The sequence below is a fragment of the Triturus cristatus genome, chromosome 3_1 (genome assembly GCF_964204655.1).
Source record: "Triturus cristatus chromosome 3_1, aTriCri1.1, whole genome shotgun sequence".
NCBI classification, from domain to species: domain Eukaryota; kingdom Metazoa; phylum Chordata; class Amphibia; order Caudata; family Salamandridae; genus Triturus; species Triturus cristatus.
In genome coordinates, this window is record NC_140583.1 from 839,660,209 (window position 1) to 839,681,912 (window position 21,704).

At 44.4% G+C, this 21,704-nt stretch overlaps 1 protein-coding gene across 1 annotated transcript in view; it reads right to left on the reverse strand.

The window, feature by feature from the left end:
- Positions 1–21,704, reverse strand: part of MTX2 (metaxin 2) — a 337,394-nt gene that overhangs the window by 70,298 nt on the left and 245,392 nt on the right. The window contains exons 7-8 of the mRNA XM_085645229.1: positions 16,820–16,858; positions 16,261–16,386 (exon numbers count right to left, since the gene is read on the reverse strand). Of these exons, the coding sequence (XP_085501355.1) occupies positions 16,261–16,386; positions 16,820–16,858 (165 nt within the window). The remainder of the gene's footprint in view (positions 1–16,260; positions 16,387–16,819; positions 16,859–21,704) is intronic.

Here is a 21,704-nt window from a genome sequence, read left to right on the forward strand (position 1 = left end):
AAGAAACTCATCACTCTCTCTGCTTTCCGCCCACTTTGAACAACGAAACTGCCATCTTGAAATGGGCAAAATACTGTCAGCTAACAAGAGTAGTACTTTCACCAGTACCACCTGTATCTTCTTTCGGTTGAAAGCTAGGTTTTTTGGGCAGTTACCTTTTTGAAATTTAAATATGAAGATTTCCAAGAGGTTCTCCCCTGTTCTTCCCATGTGTCTAAGCTTCTCATCTATTGCTAAAGTATAACAGTTTTGCATTGTTTGACCTAGTGGAAACTGAACACTAACTATCCGAGGTACTTTTTATGTCCCAGCTAAGAATATTGTTGCCCAACTGCTTACTCAGTTTTTTGTTTATTTTTTTTAAAGCATGGATGCTTTACATTTATAATGCATCTATTAACCAGGGAGATTTTCGAAACATCAGAGGAAATTACTTTGCCCTTTTAATATTGCATCCATTAGTAGATGTTTGAAGCACAAGAAAAATTGAAATAAAGCCCCCTTTGGCTAAAAACACCAGAGAAGTTGTCCGCTAAACTGGGATTCGAATATTGGCGAGATCTGTTGTTGCTTTTCTTGCGAAGCGAGGTGGGAAGCTCCACCCTCGCTTCTTACTGGCGCGCCCGCCAAATCCGTGGTTTCTATTGGGAGGGAAGCATGTTTGGTTCCCTCCCAGTCTTCTTTCGGCGTGCCTGCTCGGACACAGCATGTGAACGCCTGGACATGACATATGCACGCGCTGATTTGCTTTCCCCGGGCGTTTCCTTTAATAACAGTACACGCTTTCACTTTCTTTACTCTTCACGTGCCTGGACATGACATATGCACGCGCGGCTTTGCTTTCCCCGGGAGTTTCCTGTAATAACAGTGCGCGCTTTCACTTTCTTTACTCTTCGCGTTCCCCCAGTTTCCCATCTCTGCACTCTGCTACCGCAATAATGTTGGAAAAGCACGTTCGAGTCCCGGCGCCGGTTCACCCTCCTGTGGTTCTGTGCCAATCACTTAATCTTCTCCAAGTGCAGCTCCCGCAGTGCCAGCAGTAGGCAATACCGCAGGCCTCGAGATTCCCAACACAGATACCTCCTCTCCAGGTGGTGTCAGATGGAGGCGGCGGGGAGGGTTGGGGGCGCTAGCAACATACACTACAGTCTCCCTAGGGTTAACAGGTCTGTTTCAGACCACTGTGTAAGTTACTCCATGATGCAGAACACTGGATGCCATCGATTTTCAATTGGAACAAAGTGTGTGGTGTATCAATTACTGCGCTCGTGCAAGTGGAGCCAGCATCCAGCCCCTGCGGTGAAAGCGGGAAGGGGCGGGCGGCTTGGCCGGCACCTGCCCCCCAGAGATAAGGGGCCTACCGAGGCAGGCAGCACACAGCCACCAGAGAGAATGCAGCACAAGGCGCTGTAGAGCACACATGTGTTCCGTTTCACATCCTAGTGCGCAGTGTCTACAGACTTGTTGTGTGCACACACCTCACTAGTGCAGCCAGACACAAGCACCTAGAGCTCACATACTTCTTGGCACAACGAACGAGAGGCACGCTTGTGTGCACCAGATGAAGGTTACAAGTGGTTATGATCCAAACATTAAATAAATGAACGCACTGTTTTTTAAAAACCTGTCAGGCTTTCACTCTTGGGGAGGGCACTGCCCCCGCAAGGTCTTTAGTTACAGAGTTTTCACTGACTCGTGTCCCTGTGCCGTAGCACCGTCGGTGTTTTCCTGCCGCCCCTGCCCCCCCGCGGCAGGGAGCTCACAACCTGGCGAGGGAGGGCTCCAGTCTCACGAACCACACGCCTCCAAGCCCCTTCTAAATCAGCGATGTTTGGGGGCAGAGTTTAAGGTGACTAAGGTTTCGTTAAGGGGTTCCATGGCACACCGCCAGCCGCTTCAAGTACGATGAAAAAATGGGTGGGGTGAGGTCTTCGTATAGGAGTGTTCAAACAAGTGCACCTAGAAATTTCTTACAAGGGGGCGTGGCTTGTGCAATTAACAGAATAGCTAAAAGATACAAAATAAAGCACCGTGCTTCAGACGGGTATTACCTGACAAGTATTTGGGGGCCTCTCTGACTTCTCCAATATTGCGTGCAGATACACCGCACAATAACGAACATATGCCTAAAACAAGCTAAACATGGAGTTTACAAATGCTTGTTAACTGTATCATAAATGAGTAACAATGATTTTGTTGTGAATATTTAGAGCTGAAAGTGTCAGTTCTGAAAATATCTCCTCCTCCGACGTTTCACCATCTGTGTGTGCCTCCCACGCACACACTTTCATATAAAACAGTGATTACAATCCGCACATAAGTAATCATATCACTGTGCGGTCTGCCGAGAGGCCAAGGATTGGATGAGCGAGTAGTCCGAGCACCTTTATTACCCACTGCCTGGCATCGTCAGAAACTCCCACAGGCCTCACTCCAGAGCACCCTGAGGTGACTTGGTCCACAGAAGGCACTGTACAAAAGTCCTTTGCCACATGAAAATATAAAACAAGCATCCCCCTAGAAGGTCATTCACCCTCTTTCACGAGTCTTGTTCTGGTCTTACATATCAACTCACCTGTATCCATTAGATCTAATAGCAGTGCCCCTCATCATCAGACTCCTTTCTCTCTCCTCAACCCACTCACCACACAGCCACTCAGCTCAACCTATATAGAAAGGAGTTATTCCTTACTCATAGACCAGTTCAATGAGACAAAAATAGTTACCCTAAAATATGAGAGCCAGGGGAAAACGTAAAATACAGCTCAGAATACTGGCACTTAATAGAGCAGAACGAGTCTGGCGTGTTTATACCTCGCATACCTCTCTTGTGCATCTGTAAACTGAAAGACAAATACAAAGAACCAAGTTACACCTACCTATATGAGAAGGGCGACTGGCCAAGCTAAGAACTGCCCAGTTAAGCTACTGAAATTGTGAAACACTCCACTTTCCTGCTTGCCAGATGTGGACTATAACATCTGCAAAGAAAAGCGGTGAGGCGTTATTTGCCTTCCTTGTAGAGAAGGTGAAAAAAGATAGAACTCTATTTCAAACATCCTCTAAAAGTTCAGGACACAGCAGGACAATACAGAATTCTAGAGTCACTTGGTCTTTCTTCAGAGAAGTCATCCCTGAAAACCCGCATAAGATCATTACCAAGAATCAGTGGCCTGAGGGGAGCCATGCGAATGCGATCTGCTGGGAAAGGCGCTGCTCCATTGAAGCCATGGCCTCAGCCTCTGCCCTGCAGATTGAGGCATCCACTGCCTTACAGAAATAGTCATCAAAAGGAAGGTAGTCAAGAGTTCCCATCCCCCTGTGTTTCATCAAAGCCCTCCATCATTGTATGATCGCTAGTAGGGGAAAAACCGCTTTGCATGGTAAATAGTAGTGAAAGGACCCACAGAGGGCTATGCAGACCAAGACTGCAATGGAAGGGCTGGGGAACCGCCAACAAGATTGGGCTGGCAAAACCTCACTTTACCAGGACTAAGCCCTGAAACACCCTACCCTGGTGCTTGTGAATAAATGGGGAAGAAAGCCTGAGAGGAGGAGTCCAAAACTGTATACAGCGCTATGCCTATTCAGCATGTACCCCCAGCGGGGCTGTAATCGTGATTAAAAAATGGCCAAACGGGCCGGGACTGAAAATAGGGGGAATATGGACCCCCCCCAGGCATCACACTCTAGCGCGCAAGGGATACACACCCTGTTGCATGGCGCAATTCACAGTGTTAATAGGGCCCACAGGGGTTACAGACCCTTCTGATCAGGGCGTCACTCTCCAGGTTTGTCAGGCTCCACGCTGTGGTGCGCAATCTCAGCTCGATCTGAGGCATTGAGAGTTGGGCGTTGCAGGACAGGACGCACCTAGTGGGCTGAGGACCACACCGCGGAAACAGCCGTCAAGGGAGGCAGAGATGGTTCCGCGGCGCGCGGTTACACCAGGAAACAAATTGAATAGCTATAATACACGATATAAACCCACAGTGTATGGGAAAGAGTACAGCCACACATGCACTGAATATGGCGTTATAAACCTCAAGACCGTGACTAGTGAAAATAAGAGTACAAGCATATAAGCACTGAGGTAAGAGGAAAGCACTTTTAACGGTTGTGAGCAGCGAAGAAAGAGGCCGTGGGGACATAAGTGAAGGACTATCTCGGAGCAAGGGGTGTCCTGATGGGCTGTTTGGACTCTTCTACTATTGGTTGTTGAATTGTTTGAACTGTTATGGTAAAGAGCTGCATATAAATCCAGCTTAAATGCTTCTGAGAGGAAAACAACCTGTTAGATGAGGGTCAATCAAGCTTCGGGCCAGGATGCAAAAATATTTGCTTACACATTACACATCCTGGACAAAGTGCACCACTGCCTCTTCATCCTTCTTGGACTATCGGTGGCTTTTAACACAGTGACTTATTCAACTCTTTGAGGACCCTCAGAGAAGCAATCAGGGTGCACAGCACAGTCCTCAGTTGGTTGTCAGACTTCAAAAACCATTGTCAAGGCATAAAAATTAGCCAACTCTCTCCCCCAATCCTGCTCTGCTACAACAGAGGCATCTCCAAGGTTCAATTCCCTCGCCTATGCACTTCAGTCTTCACATGGAACTGTCTGCCTCCTTCCACAACCTTTTTTATAACTTCTAACATCATTCATTAGCTGACAACACTCTGTTCCTTATAACCGATTTGCTCCCATAAAGATACAGAATCCACAGTCAAGTATTTGGTGAGGAAACTCTGCTTAAACCAAATCCGCTCAAAACTGAGCTCCTTTTAATTGCTTGTCCTAAATGCTCGGTTTCAATAACAACTTTACTCAAAGCATTTACAGAAATAAACAGAAGCCTCAAATGAGCAATGCTCCAAATCTCTTTGTTTCATTTTAGACTACAACTTTCACTTAACCACCACACATCAACTCACTGGCCAAAGGAGCAACATTTCAAAAGAAACTCCTTTGCTTTAGCCTCACTAGAGTTGCACACTTTGAATTTATTATAAACCAGTATTGAAGAGGCAAAATGAAGAAGCCTGACCTTACTTCAAAGGATATTTGAGGAACATCTGCCCTCTACGAAGGTGCAAAGGTTTCAAAAGAATGAGCCTCTTCTCAAACAAGAGAAAAGACATGTAAAGACTCGCCGTCTGGTCCTCAGCGCTGGGAGGCCCTAGAGTAGCCATGCGCTCTATAAATGCCTCTTTCATTTCATTCACTTCCAAAATCTTCTCAAACCCATCACTCCTTCTCATGAATAAGTATAAAACTACTGGTTTCTTCCACATAATGACAATGATGTACGTACGATTGCTTGCATGACTATGGTAGGAAACTGACATCGGCCTACCAGTGACACCAAGCTGGTGCATCACCCTAAGGAAGCAGGAATTGTAGACGGTGGTTTGGGGCCCAGCAGTGACACCAAACTGGTCCATCACCCTGAGGAAGCAGGAATAGTAGACAATGCATTTTCCTCTCAAAACCAAGGAGTTTGAATTTTGCAAACATAGAAGTGTAGATTTCACTTGTTATTAACATGAATGTCTTACTTTGGCAGTGGGTCCCACTAGTGCACTGGGCTCAATCTTGATTTTGAATGAGTATCTCTAACAGTAGAATACATCTATTAATATTCCTGTTTAAAGAACAAATACACTAGCGGGTGGTAGCATGCAACTCTAGATGATACAGCTCAAATATTACATGCACCCTCTTTGTTTTTACCTCTTTTTCTGCAGAAGGTCATATATGCGGGAGGAGTGGGCACCAAATTTACAACTAACTGTTCGACTTGGCCCTGTCTGCAGGACCATCCCCAAACCTTTTGTCTTCCTCCTGTTTCCTGAAACAGTTTTTGTTGGTTTTAAGGACTTGGGAATTCTTTACCACTGCTAACCAGTGGTGAAGTGCTTGCACTCCCTCCTTTAAACATGGTAAAATTGGCTTACACCCAATTGGTCCATTTAATTTACTTATAAGTCACTACGACAGTGGTATTTCAGGTAACAAGGGCCTGTAAATTAAATGCTACTAGTGGGCCTGCTGCACTTATTTTGGCACCCGCTTAAGTAGTCTTGTGAGCATGTCTCAGGCCTGCCATTGCAGCTTGTGTTACAGCAAACAAATGACAATGCAAACATTTTCCCCCAGTCAAAAGATCTGGGTTAAATCCATCGTTCTTTTGCCCACTACGCCACCCCAGTTTGGACTCAGCCATATGCAAATCAGTCTTGACCCTGTGCCCCATGGGAACAGTCCAGACCAAACTGCCAGACCAGGTCCTCCCTTGACCGGAAACAAGCATCCTGGGACCGGTTTCAGGGTATGTCACCCTTCTTCAGCATTGCAGCTTGTGTATGCAGTTTTAAACTGCGATTTTGACCTGGAAAAATAAAACTTTTGCCAAGACTAAACCTTCCCTTTTAATGCATACAATTCAACCCTGGGGTAGGCGCTAAACAGCCAGCGGGGCGCAGGGCATTGAAAAAGTTAGACAAGTTCTTTCAAGTTTTGCATGTTCGGGCTGTGAATAAATCCTAAATTCATTTTTCGCTAATGTGAGGCCTACCTCCCCCATGGGAAAACATTGGGTTAACTTATTATATTTAATAAGGGACAATCTTCAATTGGGAGCAAGAAGGAATGTTGAATTTGGTGTCTACAGAATTTTAATTCAAAATCCTCTTTAGTAGTAGAATCAGATTTTAAGTCACAAATCTTAAAATGCCACTTTTAGGAAGTTGACATTTTCCTGTCCTAACCATTTGGCCCCTGCAGACTGCATCCTGGGCTACGTTACTAGATGTAGCTTGCAGTTGGTCTTTGTGTAATGCTCCCAGACAGTGAGACAAAGGCAGAGTAGGTGTTGGCAGAATGTGCCATCTCAGACTTGCTGAAGGGGAGAAGCTGTCACCTACCACACTTGCACATCACAAAAGCTCGCCCTGAGCACACTCAAAAAGGGCTTGACACTAATCTTTTGTGACCCCAGACAAGCTGGGGCTATAGCAGGGAGGCAGGAAAATCCAAGCACCTCTGGGGGTGGAAACCTTCAGAACCTTTTCCTACTTCAAAGTGGACACCAGGTATAAATATTGGACCCTCAGACCCAACGCTTCAGTTCTGGACCTGTGGAACACTCAGAAAGACTGCTGTGCTGCTCTACAGGAAGGTCCGCTACTCTGCTGCCCTGCTGTCTGAGTGAAAGAACTGGACCTGCATCTTGAACCCAGGACCACAAGAAGGACTCCAAGGGGTAGTTGGCTGGCTTCCCTATTAGAGCATCAGGGACAGAAAAGGCTCCCACCACCTTGAACCCAACACCTGGAATCTCTCTGCTGTGAGTCCTACCCCCAAGCAGGGCCACCCAAGTCCTGGACCCTTGGATTGGGGGCTGAAAAGGCTCTGCAAGCCCAGCTGTGGTCCTGTGAACAGAACCGGCGCAGCAAAATGCATCTCCTCATAGCCGGTTCAGAATTGCCACTGCACAACGCATCACCAAAACAGAATCTCGCATCACAGCCCTGCAGCTTCCTCGGAATGGCCACTGCAGGCTGCTGCATGATGCATGATGCATTTTCAATGCAGGCCTTTGCATCACAAGCACCTCATCAATGAGGATGCAGGACTTCGCATACCAGCCTTGCAGCTTTTTCGGAACAGCAGCTGTGCGACATCCTCGAAACTTGATCTCGCAACATTCTTCAAACCAGGATTAAAGGTTCTTTATTCAGCAGTCCTAACTTGATCTCTGTATCCGGCCCACGCTTCATCACGGTCAATCTGAGCTTGTAACTTTGTCCTGGTCCGGCACAACCAGGTAACCAGAGATGGCACTTAGGGCTTCTAGGTACTATTTTCACTTATTACAGTTCTACTAATTAGATTTTTGTTGTTTAGGTTTAATCTATATTTCTAAATTGGTGTGGGATCCTTCCAGTGTTGTGTTTTCACTTTATTACTGTTTGAAATGCACCATAAATACTTTACATGTTGCCTCTAAGTTAAGCCTGATTGCTTTGTGCGAAGCTACCAGAGGACTCAGCACAAGTTAATTTTGGGTTTGCTTGCGTTTCAGCCTGACAAGAATAATAGTTGTTGCTTGAGTAAGATTTTGCCACCCTCAACCAGTAACCCAATTTCCAATTTCCAATATTGGTGATCAGTGGTGGGATAAGGACTTGTGTCTGTGCAGTGCCATACAGTGGTTTTGAGTTACAGTAAAAAAAACAACAACAAAAAAGAGAAAAGTATATACTAATTCAAGTTTTTAAAAATTATCCTTGATTGTCTCTTTTACTCGTTCCAATTCATTGTACCTCTCTGTGACTACACATTTGAATTTGAGCTCCTCAACCTAGAGAGCTGCACTGTAATTTAGCTCAACCAGTTATGTAAGGAAAGGGGACTACCAACTAGGAAAGGCACAAAGAAATTGGAGCTTCAGAAAACATGGGCAGAAGCTTACCAGTTGCTGACAGCAACAGACTACCAAGATGGGGAGGATGAAGTGGAAGAGCAGGACCTAGATACTAGTCCTGAGATGCAACATTCAGGGGATGGGGAAGACCTGTCTCCTGAACTGGAACTCCCTGCCAGAGCGGGGAGCAATGTACCTTCACCAGGCCTATGCCCAGAGGAGCTGGCAGACAGGAAGGCTGGGAAGGAGTTTAGGCTGAAGAACGGCAAGCTAATTAAGATGGAGGAAAGTAAACTGGCCATGGAGGCATATGACCGAAAAACTGCTCATAAAAGGAGCCTCAGAGAGTTGGACATAAGACCTAGACAAGTGGAGTTCGGCAATAATGGTGGCAGCATACCCACAGTTCCCTCTGGAGATAAAAGGGTTTACATCACAAAAGATTTGATGCCTAACTTTGTGGTGGGAGATGACATTGACAAGTGGTTTAAAGCCTATGAGGTTGCTTTGGAGATTTATAGGGTCCCGGAGGAGGATTGGGGGCTATTCTCTAGAGGCACATACCTAGTGAAGGGAGGGAGGGATGCCCTGCTGGCCCAAGAGAAGGGGGACAGGATGAGATATCCCCCTATGAAGGATATTCTTGTCAGGAAGTATGGCTTCACCCCAGAAACCTATGGGCAAAACGTTTAAGGATGGTCAGAAGCTGGCCCACCAGTCCTGGGTGGATTGTGTGGATTCCTTTTGCAAGGCACGGGATGGTTAAGTAATGGGCAGTGATGTAAACGTTTACCACGGGCTGCAAAATTTGGTGGCAAGAGAGCACATGTCCAGTCTCCGTGTTGTAGAGCTGTGGTAACACCTGATTAATAGTAAGCTCACTGTCCCCTGGGAACTCGCCAAGGATGCTGACCTCTGGCTCAGCACCAGGATCCACAACAAGGACATGGGAGTGACTCAAAGAAGGGTGGGTCCAGGTTCCCTCTAGCAGAGTGACAGGGAGGTTAAAGATGACCCAGACAAGTCCCAGAGTAAGGTGGAGGGAGAGGGTTCCCAAGCCTCTTCTAAGAAACGGGGAGGAGGTTCTAGTGGGCAGTAGACAAGGGTGCTCCATTTCCAACCCCGGTGCTTTGAACTGTTTTCAGCTAAGACAAAAACAGGGCAACTGTCTGTAATAAGAAACCACCCACCAGTGGGATCTCTACAGGGGTGGCCAACATGGCTTTATGGGGAAGTAGTCCCCAGAGGCAGGTGGTATAACATGCCCTAACCTCTCTTAGTTAGGAGATGAACTTCAAGAGTGGACTTGTGATTCTTAAGGGTGGGAGTCGTCACTTACACCTGGTGAATGTGAATGGGATCCCTGTTGCTGCTCTGATGGACACTGGGGCCAGTCAGGCTATGAAGTGGAAAGGCTGGTTTCCCCAAAGCAGTACACCAGAGAGGTTTGTGGGACAACCTAGGGGCAGGACTTTTTCCACCACATGGCCTGATATCCTGGGAATGGGGTAGGGAGGTAACTCAGAGGAGGGTTGTAGTTAATCTCCTGATGCCCATAGACTGCATTCTGAGAAAGGAGTTGTCCCTCGAGACCTGGAAGACCTGGGAGGGGTGGTCACCCAGACAGTATAGTTTTCTAGGGGTATCACTCCCAAGCAGAGATTACGAAAGCCCAGATGGAGGGGCAGGGTGAGAGAGGGTTCGCCTGTCCAATGTTCAGCATCAGGGTACAGATCCTGGGCTGAAAAGCTAGTCTCAGGATATCATTGAGACACTGGTGGGAGGTAGAGTGGAGGTAGGGTGCATAACAACCTAGGGTTGCTGCCCCCCACTCTGAGAAACCCCAGAGAGAGGTCTGAGAACTCTCAGGAGCCCATAAAGAACTCCTTACCAGCCCAAAGGCTGAAAGTGAGGCCCACCCAAAGTCCCAGCTAGTAACTTCTATCTGGCAGTGGATAGCCCTCGACACTGACAGCTCTCAGTGGCCTCTTTTGGTTACAGTCCTTATGAGCAGAATTTTCATTGGGATGGGGACCGAATTCTGAACCAAGGAGCAGAATGGTCCACATCCATTTGTTGCCCAAGGTTGTACTGTCTGCCTACTGGGATGTATCTGTGAGCAAGTTAAGGTTAAGTGCTGCACAAATGGGGCCACAAGTGGGGAGAAGGGTTTCCCATGAATCAGTCTAGTGGATCAGGCGAGTGTAGACAGAGGAATCAAACTGTTTTCAGAGAGGCGCAGAACTGACAAGTGCACCTGCATAACAGGACCTTCCCTGTTCTATCACCAGAGTAGGGAAGCTCATCAAGGTATTGATTCGTCTTTTGGCTGAATGGGGTTTGTGTTGAACTTGGCCCTTTCTGCTTGGGCATCCCCAAATGTTTTGCCTTCATCCTTGTGTTTTCTGATCCCTTTTTTGCTGGCTTTTAGAAATCTGTACACTTTACCACTGCTAACTAGTGATGAAGGGCTTGTGCTTTCTCCTTTAAACATGGTAAAACTGGCTAACACCCAATTGGGCAATTTCATTTTGCCCACCTGAAGTCCTGTGAACAGAACTGACGCAGCGCAATGCATTTCCTTGAAGCCGCCTCGGAACTGCCACAGAGCAACGCATCCCTGATACCGGACTTCACATCACAGCCTTGCAGCTTCCTCGGAACCGCTGCTGTGTGAAGAATCCTCGACGCAGACCTCTACATCACAAGCCTATTGACGCCATCCCCAACGACGATGCAGGATTTTGCATCGCAGCCCCGCTTCTTTGGAACCGCCACTGTACAATGCATCCCCAGTGTCAAACATCGCATCGCAAGCCCCTTGTTGATGGCATTCTCGGCAAAAACGCAGGACTTCGGATCACAGCCCGCAGCTCCTCGGAGTTACTACTAGGCAACACATCCTTGACAAAGGATCTCACAACGCTCTGCAAACCAGTATTTAGGTTCTTTGTTCAGTGGGCCTAAATTGGTCTCAGTCCACGAGTCATTGCAGTCGACTTGACCTTATGACTTTGTCTCGGTCCAGCACGACCAGATAACCATTACTTGGCTCTTTTGGGCTACTAGGCACTATTTTTACTTAACACTTTAAAACTGCATACCTCCCATTCCATTGATTACATTTTTGTCACTCTGTTCTCAACTAATTTATTAAATTTTACTCTATGTTTCTACATTGGTGTGGGATTTTTCTTGTGTTTTCACTTTATTACTGTTTGAAGTGCTTCATAAATACTTTTTATACTGCCTCTACATTAAGCATGAATGCTTTGTGCCAATCTACCAGAGGGTTGAGCGCAGGTTAATCTGGGGTTTGCTTGTGTTTCATCTTGACAAGAATTGTGGTTGCTGCTTCAGTAGGGTCCCCTCCCCTCCACCCCCACTCTTAAGGAGTAGGCTAATTTCCAACACTCCCTATTCTCCAAAACTCAGGATTTGGCGAATATATCTTTGCAACACATTAGACACACAGTGTCTCTCGCTAATCACCATCATTGTTAAACTTAACGTGGATGTCGATGTAACACAATTTGACCATGCCTCCTTGTGAAAAAAAAGAGAGAACAAAAAAGTTATCTATGTATGAAAGAACCATTTCTGACAGAAAAATTGCACTTCAGAACATGGAGGTACATTAAGTGTTTGGTGACAGAGCGTTGGTGAGGGTGATTGGTGTTGAATTGCAAAACACATTCACAGAGTACTACATTCAAAAGTTCTCTGCACACATTTAGAATTGTATATCATACATATCAACAATTTCAGACAAAACCATACATAGTGATTTTCCCAGAATCGAAAGATTGCGTGTCAAGTGTCAAACTTCTGCTTGTCCTTCCTGTTGATCATACAGCACTTTGGATACAGGAATTCTTAAAGCTGAAAGCAAAACTGCCAGGCCCAGCATGCAGGCTAGAAAAGAAGACCATGCTAAAGATGCCACACAAGCTATAGAGCACCTTGGCACCTATAAGCCCCTTGGAACTTAAGGAAGCTTTCAAGAGTAAGCAGCACCAGCCTATGAAACAAACAAAAAAACACTGATTTCATGGGTGAAACAGGAGCACGTTTGTTCCCTCCGTAACCCGCAAAAGAAATGCTTTTGGTTTCTGGACAGACTGACTGCATAAGACAGCCTGAACATCTACCCATAAATAACTAGGTAAGTTAGAACATGGCTCCAGCAGCGTCGCCCCACTGCCGGGCTCGGAGCCAGCAAATGAAAAATAAAACAATGTCATTGTTTTATTTTTCGTTTGCCGGCTCTGAGCCAGCTTGAACCGGCCCAGGGGTAGGGCACCGGGAGGAGGAGTGCTATGTGCACTCACTAAGTGCGCATATGTGTTTAGCCAGCCGCCTCCGGCCGACCAAAACACACATGCCCACTTCGGTTTCTCCAGCCGTGCTGCATTGAACCGCTTGGCTGGAGAAACCCCCATAGAGTCCCTGGTCTGAGCGAAGCGTCTTTCCAGCCCGCTCAGACCAATCCCTGAGCTGCTCTCACATGAGAGCAGCGTGGGGATTGCAGGGAGTCCGTGACGCGGCCCCAGTGCTTGTTTGGACCAGGAAGGATGAGGCTGAGCGCGATACAAGAGGCAGGCAGCAGCTCCAGGTAAGCGTTTCTTTAAAAACATGTTTTACTATTAAACCCCTCACCCCGAGCACGCTCCCCCGCACTCCCTCCACCCGCCACACCACATCTTTATTGTGGCAGCTGCCACTGATTTTGTGAAGTAAAAGTTTGCTTTGTAAATAACAGACGCACACAAACACAACATTTGATTAACTGTATAACTGTGGTATATGCATCTCCAGAATTCTCAAGACACACAAACACCTCAGCTCTGCACATCAACTTTCCTCATGCTGAGAGCAGTGAGGGCGGAAGTTCCCGTATCTATCGCAAAAATGGAATGAAAATCCAAGCTGACACTCGTATGCCAAAGTGCTCTGATGCCATCTGTATCGTATTAAGAAAATCTGGCATAACAACACCAGCTTGGATTTTCATTCCGTGTTTAGCTATTAGATATCCACATATAACTGACAATTTGCACCAAACTTGACATCTAATATAATCTACATGGCCAAACGATACGCACTGCCTCACGCACTTAATAAAAAATACTTTAAATGTACTCTACAGTTATTTGCCGTGTTCAGTGTACAGAACAAAAGAATTCTTATTCCCTCAGTATTTCAAATTGTGTTTGGTTATTATCCGATCAAAATGAAATGGGCTAGCCATAAACGGTCTATTTTATGGACCGCCTGCAATCGATGGAACTGAGCCTAGCCAAATGTGCATTCACTTTAAGACACGCACATGCTAACAAACAAATGTAGATTAATTTTAATAAATTGATGTTTAAACCAACACAGTTCATTTGAACTTATAAAATGCACAATTACACCAAATGAAATAGGTCTGGACCACTGATTGACCATCCAGAATAACAAATGTAAATACACGTACTATAATGGAGTTTGCTAAACATATAACAAGTATACAAAACATTACAGACATCATAGTCATTGAAGAAAATGATATAGCACGTGCATGCCCACTACAACACAAATGCAGAAAGAATACATTTTCAGACTGGACAACTCAGTGCTGTGCTCAATATAAATCTTACTCCCCAGTCATTTACTTAGTATGAAGGTTTCAAAAGTAGTTAAGCGCACCACTGGAGCTGATTACAACATACTGGCAATGATAAGATATTTGCATAAAAATATAATTGAAACTAAAACGGATGTTTTTTCAGTAGGTTTGAGCCTTGCGATTTTTATCTGTTGTAGCCTACACTGGTTGTAGTGGTTTAACTTGCTATAGAACCCTTTTTCTTTCCTAAAAATTGAAGAATTGTACTTTATACAGTGGTTGCCATTTTGTATCAACGTAAGTTCCAATTTTTCCTATTAGTTGACCCAGTAATACTCTTTTTTTAATCACACTTAAACAATGAAATGCTTAGATGTCTCCAGACATTCAAACCTAACCGTGCTGGTTACACTTCAATTCCAACTGAAGTTAGAATAGTGGCACATCCACCCATCTACATACATATGCATGCATGTATTGTGAATTAAGTAGAATAAATTGCTTGATGAGTTCCAATCAGGATTCAGACCAGGACACATAATAGAAACAGCCACTCTACACATCGTGGACCATGACCTCAAAATCCGAAACAACTCCTGCTTACTTTTACTCAAACTTTCCTCAGTGTTCTACATAGTCGAACACATGGAGCTCGCACCCCAAATGTACATAGATGATACTCAGCTGTACTTGAAGATATATTCACTGGAGGATATCATCCGACTAAACACACCAGTAAAAATCCAATCCTGGCTGGTATATCACCTACAACTCAACTCCCTAAAAACAGAAATCTCACACCGCGCTTCACCCCACACCTTCCCCTATACAAGATTGGATCAATCACCTAGACACCCTAAAATGCCAATGTTATAACGGAATCAACAAAATGCCTTGGGATAACACTTGATAAGAACCTAGCAAACAGTTACACAATAGTTCCGCCACACACCGTGCCTTCTCAACCTTAACCTCCTCAAGAAGGTGAACCATTCATGTCGTCTGCGGACACAAGATCGCAGTTCAATCACTAGACACACTCAGACTAGACTATGGAAGTGCAACCTAACAGGATTGCCAGATTACCAAAATCACAAATTTCCCCATTCAAGGCACCCCTCAATGCTGCAGCGAGAATAGTAACAGGTATGAGACGTTTCAACCATAATACACCCTCGCTCAAGAGTCTACTTCAAAGCCAAAATCCAGCTGAAAATAGCATGCTTGACTCAAAAAGCCCTGCACTATGATGCACCCTAGAACCTAGCAGAAAAACTCATCATCTCAAGAGGCAGTTGCTCTCTTCAGAGCACTAGCTCACTCTATCTGCAGCTTCCTAGATTCAGAAAAAGAAGACTTACGCATGCACCTTCTCTGGATCTGCCCCGAGAATTCCGAAATTTCTCCTATTGGAGTTTTGATCAAACTCATCCTCCATCGCCTTCAAGTAAGAGGTTAAAATGCTTTTATTAAGCAGTTTCCTACCTTATGGGTCTGGATCAGGATGAACGCCTGGACCACTTGGTACACAAGTTACCTCTTGCCGACCCACAGCTATCTTTACGTTTAGCTGGCACACAGAGCGAGTGGAAAGGACAAACTCTATGTTTTTTGTGCTATTTTGTAGGCCATGATACTAGACGTATTATAATTAGCAAAGTTTTTTCTCAGTACAGCACTCTGCCACTAAAATTCGAATGAGTAGACAATAGTTGTTCAATTTATGGTACTTTGATACCCTTGGGTCATATTCACACTATATAAAATTCTCCAAATTAATAAAAAAATAATGATCAATAGAAACATTCTTTATTTATCCTCATGACAGGATTCGATTTTCACTCTTTGTTTCATGTACATCATATAACACTCCATATTAACAATGACCGCATTGCACCGAGAAAATAAAACAAACGACTAAGATCAATGCTCTAATTCTATACACCGCGATTGCACCAAGAAAATAAAACAAACGACTACTAAGATCAATGCTCTAATTCTATACACCGTGATTGCCTATTGCAAGTCAAGCAACCTGCAGAGTGTCTGGGGCCGCAAGGTGATGTGCTGCTTAAAAAACCCACAAAAGGTATTTCTAGTTCTGAACAGAAATATAGTTTTAATATTAATACTATTCAAGCTTAATAGCTACTGGCCAATGGAACACTTTTGGCAAATTGAAGGGATAGCTGTATTAAAAAAATTTAGCAAGTAACTCACCTGCTCAATAGTTTTGCAAGCCCAACCAATGGCTTTCATCTTGCGTTTAATTTCCCACTGTTTCTGATAGGCCAATATATAGTTGAGAGGCCAAGGATAGGGAGAGCTATACCTTGGGCGAGTAATCTGTGGGAAACACAAGCAAAACAAATAACACAAATCAGCAGATCAAAACAGGTTCCTTCACAGAGGGTAAGCATCCATTACATTTCCATTAAAAATCTATTGTATTAACTTGGTCAGTTCGTAGGATACTGTTGTTGACTTTTGTGTAAAACTTCATTGCTGTTATTAAACGTTAGCATCAGCTATAGACCGTTTGAAGCTTGTTGTGTCCGATCCAAGGAAAAGCACTTCAGTCATAATAATAGATGCACTTTATGCTGGGTTTATGAACAACATCTTCCCTAAAACGCATGTGCAAGCAAAGTAAGTGAAAGAACAATACCACTAATGGCAGAAACCTCAATGTTTCATTTATGAGTAGGGACTAGCCGCTGCGAGCAAAAGTGTTTTCTCATTAAATTTTAATAAAGATAAATGTAGCAGAGCCACTCACCTCCTCTACCGTAGCCTCATCACACCACTGAATATGTAGCTGCAAAGAAAACAAATACAATACGTAATAGCTACAACTTTACTCTACAGAAGGCAGGATACAGAAAGTAGTTACAGCTCATTCTAGCATCTAGAATTGATAGGGTCATAGAAAAGGTCTACAGAAGAGCTAGCCCTCTCTTCAGCAGGAATTCAATAGGTTGTCACATTTGAAATTGTCCTTGGCGCCAGGCGTGGATTCCAGAAACACTTTGGGGTCGCACAGCAGACTTTTTGGCGCTGAGAGGCCAAACCATGACTGTATGAATATGCCTTAATGTTACATGACGTCAAGCAAACGAGGCCAAACTATCCTGCCATTTGCCTTAGGATAGTTGGAGGCCGAACCATTAATTAAAAGTCCCAAAAGGGTAGTGGATGGAATGGAGCAGAAAGGGGGAAGGTACTAAAACATGTATATTACTCAAGAGAGTTATTGTTACTGGTAAGTAACTTTATGTTCTCTTGTGTATGATGATGAATAGATTCTAGCACTTTTGAATCGATTACAGAGGAGTACCAAGGGGGACACATAAGTGATTAGTTTTGGACTGAAACAAATAATCTCTACATAAAAAAGACTAGCCAAAATTAAAAGAAACACTTCTACATTCTTATCAATAGAAACAAACTACTCTTTCAACCAAAACCCACTTCTTCCCTCGAAATGCTACACATTATTTCTGTTCATAATAGATGTGTGTTAAATGCCACTGTACAAAAACATTACAATCACAAAAGAAAAAAGTATACAACTTTTTTTTTTAAAGAAACTCTATAAAAAACAAATGCAAGCTAACGTAGAATGAAGCATTCAAGCACAGCTAAAAGAAAGAGTGACCAACATGAGGAGGAAGTTGATCACGGGTGATATGAGAATGAAAGGACAAGTGGAAGAAGGTGTAATCTCTTCTGAGAGAAAGTGGATTTTAACTGTCATGGATTTGTAAGACAAAAGAAGAAATTACATCTTCCGGCTCCTTATCCTCCTTCCTACAGGATCTAACAAGCTATACCGGCGCTTTAATTGGTGACACATATGTCAGAGGTATGAGGATGTAAAGCATACAGCAGAGGCCAAAGAAATGGGCAGTTGCGGTCAACAAGATGTGTACAAATAATTGGTCAATAACACAGTTGACCTTCTGGTTGTTGACATGTCTGTCAACGATGTTGACAACAATGTGTATTTACCAGTGATTGACAAGGATGCCATCTTTGTCATTGTAGCAGACACTGGTATGGGAATTTGCAAAGAGGGCCGGCTTTAGGGCAGTGCGACTGGTGCAGCCGCACTGGCTGCTGACCTGGGGATGGGGTTCTGACTCTGGGTATGGGGGGCGGAAGGGGTTGTGTTTAGCAATAACTTACGATTTAAAAACACCTTCAGCAGAATTCCTTGTTCATCCAGTTTTCAAGCAGCACTAAAAATGTCAAGAGAACTCTTATGATTAATGTTCCTCCTAGAGCGAGAGATCAGAGTTTTGTGTAGGGGCAGTTTTTGACCTGCCATAAAGCAGTGCAGAGGGTTAATATGCCTGCTGCAAATAATGCATACCGTGCAGATCACTAATCTGTATTTTATGTGGATAGCTGAGTGGATTACTGGTTTTGTCACAGAGATCCTTTTGTTACTGCAGTTAATAAGATACAACCCTAATATAGCATAGTAACTGTTATGAAGTGTCAACAAAGAGCTAAATACAAACTGCATGAAATAGGTTAGGACATTCTGTTCCCCCCCCCCTCCCCCCCAGTCTTTCATTATCCATCCTAATGTTGCTGAAAAGGGTTTGTTTGGGTAGATATACATTCTTATTAGTAAAGTCAGCCTTTACCAGTGCTATAAAATGAATTAAATGTACGTGAAAAGGGGCTATAGGGAGATGAGGGGCACTTTTCCCTGGTGGTCGTGAGGGACTCCGAGCAGGTGGTCCGGGGGCTGCTGTCTGCAATCAGTAGAGACATTACTAATGAAGTGTTTTTAAAGCAAAGTAGAGGGTGACTTTGTGTCAAAGAGATTGACAACAAAATGGCATGGATAAAAAGCAAGACCTCCAGTTGGCAAGCAAGATTTAGCCAGCAAAGGTTGTGTTTTTCTGCAGTGCGCAAGATACAAAACGGGAGTTTCAGAAGGGCTGACATTATCTTCGAGGTCTAGCTCAGGAGGCCACCATTTCGCTTCCAGAATAAGCGGTTATTGCCAAAGAGGATGACTTTATTTTTCAGCAGCATTCAGTATAAGACAATTGTGTCCATCCACTTGCTTACAATGCTCATGCAGGTTCTAATTGCAGAACCTGAGTTGTTCTCCAGTTTCTCTAGTGACACCACAATTTTAGTGTCATCGACGTAATATGTTAACCCGAAGCTGGATTTTTTAAGAAGTGAAGTCAGTGGCGTGACAGAGAGATTAAACAGTGTGGTGCTCAGTGCCGAGCCCTGAGGGACTCCACAGGGCAAGGAGAAAGGCCTGTATGTAAAGTTGCCCATCGCCACGCTTTGTTGTCTGTTGACTAAAAAGGATTGAAGGAGACCTTATACTCTATACGCTAACCCCAAACTCTGCATGCGTTCAACCAGGAGCTCCTGCCTGACCGTGTCAAACGCCATGGAGAGGTCCAGCAGAATCAGAGCTGCAAGAACTCTCCCCCCCCCCCCCTGCACTCACCCCCCCTCCACCACGCACCCAGCATTTCACGAATCTCTTCGGTGGCCACCACCAAGGCGTCCGTGCTGTGATTTTCCATAAACCAGTGTTGGGTATCATCCAGTAAACAATTTTCTTTAATGTACTCCAATAGCTGTTCGTTCATCACTTTCTCAATCAACTTAGCGGCAAAGGGAAGCCTGGATATGGGACGATAGTAGCTATTCAAACAAGAATCGGGACCAAACTGTCTTAAGGATGAAGGTTCTGTGGCACATATTGTTCCTGGATCTTGAAGAATCATAAAAAGGACAATTGACAATTAAGCAGTTCTAGCTAAAGCTTGTGTCCACTTTTTTACACAACTATAATCCTGTGTATACTCCACTGTTGAGCTATACATATTGCGGTTAATATTTGTTATTCTTAAGCGGATTACGCCATTATCACTTGCAGCCCCCTGAATCAAGCAGAAAAGATCTTGAGGGAATTATGAAACTGGATGCTTGCGCTGCTTTAGCAACACTCTCTTGCACGCATCTTGCATGTGAGGGCATATCTTGTGTGCAATTTACTACAGACAACTGCCCATATGGAAGGGAAGAAGAATTAATTGACAATAATGCCTCTTCACTGCAGTACGACTGCTGTGTGTTCATGAGTATAAACTAGGGGTGCGCAAAATGTGCGTAGTTTGCTCTACATATCGGTCATTTAAGGCTTTATCTTAGTGTGAAATATGTCCTCGCATCAATTTTTAAAGCACCAACACATTTCATGATAAAAACAAGCACAAAAACGACAATGAACGCAAAACAGCAGCTGCTCGCGTGCTGGTTGTTCATGTTATTCCTGGGCTTCTGTGCTATAATTTTGCCTCAAATTGTGGTGTAATTATGCAACATGGAATAATTTTGGGTATTTTGCGTAACAAGCACTATATGGAATTCCCCAAATTATGTGAATTAAGCCCTCGCAATTAAAATTTTACCCGAGCCTAGTATAATCCTTTTGGAGGTGGAGAAGGCTTAAGAAGAAGACCCACAGTTGCTTAAGGGCAGGTCTGAGGAGAACTTTACCCGGGTCACAGGGGCTGCCATTACACTAGTAGGGTATTTTATTATGATTATTATTTACAGTTTTCGTATTGCGATTAGACATGTTGTCTGATGGCTACTTCCGAGCAAATCTTAGTCTGAATGACAAGTACAGAAGAGTAATCAGTCGGATGACCTGATGGTTAGGCCACGTGGATACCCTGTATGGGAAGAATAAACCACTGATCTGTGATGCCAGAAGGTAAGAAGACATTCTCATAGTTCGCTTGAAATTCTTGACTCTTCCTCATCTTGTGTCCGAGTATCTTGTGAGAAAAGAGAGATGAAAGAAAGCTTCACAGTCAGGAATCTTTATAGAATGCTTTCCTGAAACGTATGGTGTTCTATTCACGCCTTTCCTTAATCTCAGACAGCTTGCTGAACTCAGAGGATGGTTAAGGTTAACTTGATATCCAAGGCTCAAACCCACACAAAATTATTGAGATTGTTTTTATCAATACAGAAACGTTGATAGTGTTTTTAGATTTGTATGCCTCAAAGCGCTAGAATTTACTTCAATGAAGGGGCAATATTGAGAGCTTGCATGAATGAAAAATGTATATTTTGTCCCAAAAGATCCATTATCCAAATATACAAACAAATATAAATGACCAACCAATCTTGTGACCTGTTGAGCACAGGAGATGTCAGCATTAAGCTTTAAACTCACTGAGGCATCTTACGGGCTGACACGTACAAGTTGTAAGGCACAGGCATTTTTTAGGTCTTGCCTGGCGTAGCTGCATGCATGCGCAGTCTCGCTGGCGAGATTTAGTGTTAACAGGTATTTTCTGTAAGGGGCATTAAGCCCCGCCCCTCTTTTCCATTGGCTGGCGTCACCGTTTATGCTGAACGGTGACCAGCCATTGGAAAAGAGGTGTCGGTGACGTATTTGCTTGGCTTTTCGAGCCGTCCCATTTGGACGGACTCGCTTGCTTTGCGTTGGTCGCAAAAGGTTTCTTATCTTTATGGGGCCAAACAAATGGCCCCATAAAGACAAGAAACCTTTTGGCAGGCGAGGTCGGCAGGAAAAGCCAGGCAAATACGTCATGGCGTCTTGGGTGGGGGAGATGCGCGGGGCAGGCGGGGGTTTGCTGGGG